Source organism: Histoplasma capsulatum, genomic scaffold (genome assembly GCF_000149585.1).
Source record: "Histoplasma capsulatum NAm1 scaffold_2 genomic scaffold, whole genome shotgun sequence".
Lineage (NCBI taxonomy): Eukaryota > Fungi > Ascomycota > Eurotiomycetes > Onygenales > Ajellomycetaceae > Histoplasma > Histoplasma mississippiense.
In genome coordinates this window covers 2,210,570-2,217,174 of record NW_001813981.1, presented here as the reverse complement: position 1 = coordinate 2,217,174, position 6,605 = coordinate 2,210,570, and the positions used below count along the sequence as shown (strand labels likewise).

Sequence of the window (6,605 nt, the reverse complement as noted above, 5' to 3'; positions counted from 1 at the left end):
CATTGGTTATGTGTGAAACATGCCTTGACACAGCTACCAGCCGATGCATCTGACATCACATATTTAAACATTCCCCGAAAAAATTACTCCTGAACAGCGGGAAGTTTCTTCAGCCCACTCATTATGCCGTCCCAGAAAAATGCGTAGCCATCAACCACCTCTGCGTCCGGACCATCCACATGTATCCGACACGATTCTGCTTTCAAAACTTTCGCCATGTAACCCTGTAGTCTTCGAGCATGCAAGGGCAACTCAACAAGGACTGCCTTCCCTTGTACCTCTGCGGTCGAGGATCCGTCGGTTAATACAAGATGCACCCCACACAACATGAGCTTGTATCCTAACATCTTTGCAGGTCGAAGATCTGGGTGGTTTTCGTAGCCGATGACCTCCGCAAGTTTAGATTCGTTGGCAAGAGCGCCGTAGAGGAAGTACCATCCGGTCTTGGGGCCATCGTTCTGCCAGTCTGCGGAATACCACTCAGTGGGGGCGTAGCATACGGAGCTTGTTGACATATCTTCAGCATAATAAGTTGGACGAGGTGTGTTAGAGATATCGTTTTTCTTTTCTTCTCCAGGCATAAGCACTCGTGAAGTTACTGCGTTGCGCCGTCAATAGATTGGGACTCCGAGACTATATCCTGGGATTGTTCTCGTCACGTAGGTTAAGCTGTACCCAGTACGATGGGTAAACAAATGATGAAATGGGTTGGTTAACCAATATACACTGCCCAAGATAAGACTAATATAATCAGGTAGCAAGAGGTCTCTATGTATGGTCAGAAACCGTTGTTGATGTTTGTCGGAGAGCAGGTCCCCGTCCCGCTATGATTAAGGGCCAGGGTGTAGCCCCTCTTTTGGTTCTCTCATACACTATTTCACCCGAACTCCACGGAAGTTAGACTCGACAAATATTTTCTTGCAAATAGCAGTATGCATTCACAGTCATTTTGGTTGTTCGCCAGCAGCCAAAAGCTAATGCGAATCAAACAGAGGGAGAGAGTACTCCATATAGCACGATATGTCACTGACCGCGGCCGGCATTTCTTTGCCGAAAGGGCACAGTCTTGGCGCGTATTATGTAACTAAAGCTACATGAGTGTCCAATATAAATTTCCCTGCACCAAGTGATGCGACTCCGCGCAAACTCTCCAAACCACTACTCATGGGTTGGTTTCACAGGCCGTTTCCTCTGTTGGAAATTTGGATGTGGCATACCGGAGTTGAGTGAACTGCTCCTGGAAATCGGGCGATTGGCCGCTTCCTCAGTTTACCCGCCAGACAGCCAATTGCTAAATATGCCGAAGACGACTCCATTCTCCGTCCTTAGAATACGGGGGTTGACAGGTCGCTCCATAACTCACAATACTTCTTTACCAACAACGAGAAGCAATACATGCATACTCTGCCAACATAGGGCATGGCGGCCGTCAGCCGCTACTCGGAAATTCCATGGCTCACGAATACTATTAGCTGCCCCAGCATCCTTTCCGTCCGTGAACACCTCCGCTAGATCCGAGCCAGCCAGATCCCCGAATTTGGAGAAAACCTCGACGGATGAGGTAGAATCCCTCGTAAATAAACTTCCGGACATCACTACCCACTACACCATCTTCCCCAATGCCATTCCCGACCCACCACCCAAGGGTCCCTTCGACATCTCAGTCCCCGACCTTCGCCAGGAATTCCTCCGCCTTCAAGCTCGTGCGCATCCTGACAAGTATCCTACGGGCCTAACAAAACAGCACGCAGAGGCACTCTCCGCTCGCATCAATGAAGCGTACCGTGCGCTCGCAGACCCATTAAGCCGCGCCCAATACCTTCTCGCCTCTCAACATGGCATCGACGTGACGGCTGAAGACGGCGCCAAGGACCACCCTCAGGACATGGAGACGTTGATGCAGGTACTTGAAGTTCAGGAGATCATTGAGGAGGCGCAGGATGAAGTGACCGTTGCGAAACTGAAGGACGAAAATGAAGAGAGGATCAAGGGATGTGTTGCAGCTCTGGGAAAAGCATTCGATCACGGTGATATTGAGGAGGCGAGGAAGGAGTGCGTTAGGTTGAGGTTTTGGTATACCATTCGAGATGGATTGCGGGACTGGGAGCCCGGAAAGGATGTAAAGTTGGTACATTAGTTAGCTTACGGGAGCCTGTTCTATTTATGTTGTTTTGTTAACTATCTATCATGATAATATGCATATACCATCGGAATTCACATGAGTGATGAATCTAGCCTTATTAAATCTGTGGCGATTCCCCATGTTTTGCATTTAACACGGCCTGGGAGGAGAAGAAGAGGAGGAAGCATTGTCAAACTGGCAGGACATGCCTGCTTCTCAAATCTTTGCTGAATTTGAATTATTGCATCACCCGCCTGGTCTGAATCTGGAACCCTTCACCGCTCCATCTGTCTGTAACTGGGTCTGTGAGCTTGGTTGATGGATTTGTTTGGATTTTCTTTTTTTTGGTAAGCTCGAAATAACATCCATCACTCAGTAAAAACACAAACGCCAGCCCCAGTGATTATGAGACAACTCCATGGATTTAAAATATATACGAGGGAGTTGAGTTCTATTTGTATGATAGGTGTCAAATAGAGTCAGCAAATCTACCACTTGGTGGATACGGTCAACCACGGCTAAATAAACAGCAACTCTATATTCCCACCTCAAGGATAGCAATCGGGCATCAAGCATCAACATCCAGAAACCAAGCCATGCAGCTTCACTCTCACGCCAAGCAGCGGGCGCATCCGGTGCAACCCAATCGTCCTCCATGGTCAGCCACATAACCTTTTCTTGCCAGCAACGAACCTTACTAACACCAAAGCAACTGCATACATATGGCGAGCTAGCTAGGCTCATGCAGATGTTGTTTGAGGATCCGTTCTCTGCATTTTCTGCTGGCGTTCTCACCACCGAAAGCGCCCACGTAGCTTGATCCAAACAACAGGCGAGTGGCTAGCCACTTCTTCATGACGTCGTGAGCAGCAGATTACAGACATCCTTAGAGGGTGAAGCTTGCGAGAGAATGGCGACCCGACTGGCCCTGACTACAGAGACAGACAATGCATAACTATGAAAAAGCTGAGAACGAAGGTGTCAACACCATCTCCATCAGGGAATCCAAAAATATCGTCTTTTTTCGGGTCCTGCAATGCCTCAGAACTAACCCTAATGGGCGGCAGTTGACTTCATGCTCAATTTTTGTCTTCTTTCCCTGTACGGAGATGCTGAATGAAAGACCTAGCACCATTTATTGAGTGGCATCACAGATGGGAGGGTCCACTTGACGGCCTGCCACGACACCGAGTTAACTGGTCGCCCTGCTTCCAGGCTGGTTCCCCTCCCATATCAACATCTTCGCTGTATGCACGATGGTGGATGCATGTGACGTTGTCTCGGGCACGGTGACTGCAGGCGTTATCTAACTACGAAACAATCATAACGGGGGGAACCAGGCACAGTTAGCGCATGCTTTGTCCCATGTTTATGGCAGCGGTTGTTGCTGTTGGGCCGGCTAGAGATGAGGCGACGTGCACTGAATATAGCGCTGGATACATTATTTATTGCCATCGAGTGCAGCATAAAGGTTTCAAGTCTCTCCACATCGTGGTTTCTCTTCCCAAAAATTGTCTTTCGGCTTTTGTCACTTCTTCTGACAGTGGGAAAGAAGGTGAGATTTGTATTCTACGAACCATAATATTGTGATTATTTAATTTAGACATACATTACTGCATTTTCTGTCAAAATGACCGCTCCCGTACCAGACTTCCATAGGTACGTTGAAAAGAATCATAAATTCACCTATACCGATATGAGGCACTCTGGCACCCATTCCGGTCAATCCTGCACTTTAGGGGCATCTACTCAACTATAACGCGCTCAAGTGGGCTTTAACATATAAATCCACTCTGCAATGACAGACTTCCCGCTGACCCATCACTCTTCTCCATCATTGGACACAACAGCATTGTTCATTCGCCCTCCTTCACATTCCTCGTTGGCCCAGATCACACAAAACTTACCATCCAATCTGGGCTTGCCAAACATGTCTCCCAGCGGCTTGATGAGTTAATGAATAATGGACACACGCGCGAGTCGCGGCACCGGATCGCAGTCCTGGAGGAGGAAGATGTCGAGACCTTCGTTGGCTTCTGCGAGTATGCCTATACGGGAGACTACACAGTGCCCAATCCTAGAGCCACGCCAATCGGACACAGAGATAGCCAAGGAATGGCTCCGCCGTTAGCTTCTGCTATGCGTCCCCCGGCCCCATCTCCTCCAGTCACCCCACAGCCGGGGGAAGAGCCACAGGAAATTGTAGAAGGAGAAGGAGGGGAAGGTGAAGGTGTTGCAACTGCAGCTGCAGCGGGAGGAGTTAAGGCATAAGAGCTAGAGGGAGACGGAAATCAAGCGGGTGATTCCGGCAAGGGGAAGAAGGGAAAGAAGGGAAAGAAAAATCAAAAAGCGGGAAACCGAGCAAAACCTGCTCAGGATCTTGATGAAGGCATGGCAGCTAACATGACCCCTCCGAGAACACCTCCGCCAATGACAGGGGGACGGAAAGATGGGGACGAACAGGCCCAACAAGAAGCGACTGGAGGCATGGGAGCAGAAGACACAGAGAACATGAACCTCGAAGAAAGAGCCGCCGCAACTCCTGGTATACCCCCTTCAGAAGCTGTCTCCGCCGCCCCCGACTGGTTCGACTTCGAGCCAACCCCGAAACCTGAAATGCCTAAGCTTGGCCCAGCCTTCCAAGGGTCATTCATCTCCTCTAAATCTCGCGGTCTGGGACTATGGGGCGAATTCGCTTCCTTACAATACATCCACCACCAACGCGCCTCTGGCGGTATGACTCTTCCATCCCCCCTCTCTCGAAATACTCCCGGTTACGGTATTGCCGTCTCTGGCACTGAACCAGCCCCCTACCTCCTCTTCCATGCCAAGCTGTATGTCTTCGCCACGCGCTTCTTGATTCCAACCCTTGCACAGCTCACGCTGAAAAAACTCCATCGGGACCTCGTCTCCTTTCCGCTCTCCATGGCAACCACTGACCATCTATCTCCGATCAGTTCCTCTGCCGTCATCCAGCTGTTGCACTTCACATTCACGAGAACTAAACGTGATGACCCAGTCTTCTCGTTGACGAGCTCAGAACCTAGCGCGCAACGGCAGAACGAGCTGCGGAAGTTGGTCACGCACTATGCTGCGTGTAAGGTGAGAGAGCTCGCGAGCTACCAACCCCCCGCGCCCTCAGCAGCTAGTGTGGAATCCATGGATACACAGCATTTGGGTTTCAGGGATTTATTGGATGCATTGGGCGAATTGGCATCGGACTTGGTCTATCGGATGATGTGATACGAGCTTTGGGTCTTTTGCATTTGTGGGCTGCTTGCATTGCATTTCCCTTTTTTCCTCCAAATTTGTCATCTACGTTTTGAAAAAGGGGATAAATCAGGATTAGGGGATAAGTAAAAGGGACCGGTGGAGTTGTAGGTTCTCTCGCTCTTTCTCCCCCTCCTCCTGCTCCATATTTTATATTTATCCTTACTCTCCTTAAAGCCACCCATATTTTGTTTATCCCGTCTACGAAGCTATGACAACTTTCTCCCTCTTCTATAAATTAATATACCTATGTCACATCCACTCATATGCTTGCTCATTTGGCATTTCAGTATTGGCGTCTTTTTTGTCTTAGGTTTTCTCTATCCCATTTTTAACACGGTTCCAACCTTTGTATTTCCCTCAATTAATTTATATAGTTAATCTTTCTTTTGTATAAACTCCATTTTTTCAAGAATTCCTTCTCTTTGCGGAAATCAATCAAGTCAACCAAGCTCCTAATCCACTCTTCCGATCCCCTGACTTCGATAATGTTGACGCATGGGTGTAGTTCATGCTTATTTTGTGTTACCATTTTGCTATTATTCATGCATTCAACAGTTAAAAATTGGCGTAGATTAAGCTTTGCAGTTTTCTTTTATTCCCCGTCAGTAAAAAAGGCGGGTTTTCCGGAGTATTCACTATTAAAACAAGCACGGTGGATCCTAGGCTAGGGAATAGGAAAGACGGCGCACAAACCCAGCTGATATATTCTTGAAACTTATGTATGTTTACTATACGCCAGAAAGTGGTCATAGAAAGGACTCGTGGAAACGTCAGCGAAGTCTTCTCAACTTAAAATGCTAGTTAACTATTCAAAAAGAAGGGGGAAAAACATGGCTGTAGGAAATTGAGGTAAGAGGGTGGGAAGGAGGAAGGAATAAAGGAGAATAGCTGGTTCAGATAGATGATAAAATTAAATGACATGAGAAGATGAAGGTAGAGCACTAGTTTGTTCAAACGCAAGAGGCATAGAATAGAGTAGAAGCGAAGAATGAGAATGCAAGAGAGGGGGCCAAGAAAACGGAAACAGGGAATTTAATAAAGAGACGAAACATAAACATAATATAATGATGAAGATGATGCAGTGTAATGGGGCAAAAAATGGAGAAGAAAAATTGAAAAAAAGGGGATGGAGGCAGGAAAGGGAGAGAGAACATGCGAAATACGTGCCACGATACACAGGGCTTTCTCCTGTTAATTGTGCAGGAACTGA

At 47.9% G+C, this 6,605-nt stretch overlaps 2 protein-coding genes across 2 annotated transcripts; both read left to right on the top strand.

The window, feature by feature from the left end:
- Window positions 1-1,297: 1,297 nt before the first annotated feature.
- Window positions 1,298-2,137, top strand: HCAG_02735 (conserved hypothetical protein; the record flags this gene model as incomplete). The annotated part of the gene is made up of 1 exon (XM_001542514.1): window positions 1,298-2,137. One exon carries the CDS (start codon window positions 1,298-1,300, stop codon window positions 2,135-2,137), a length of 840 nt encoding a protein of 279 aa, XP_001542564.1.
- Window positions 2,138-3,752: 1,615 nt separating this feature from the next.
- On the top strand, window positions 3,753-5,365 carry HCAG_02734 (predicted protein; the record flags this gene model as incomplete). The annotated part of the gene is made up of 4 exons (XM_001542513.1): window positions 3,753-3,781; window positions 3,973-4,346; window positions 4,560-4,956; window positions 5,080-5,365. The coding sequence occupies 4 exons, from the start codon at window positions 3,753-3,755 to the stop codon at window positions 5,363-5,365; spliced, it is 1,086 nt and encodes a 361-aa protein (XP_001542563.1).
- Between the last annotated feature and the right edge of the window lie 1,240 nt (window positions 5,366-6,605).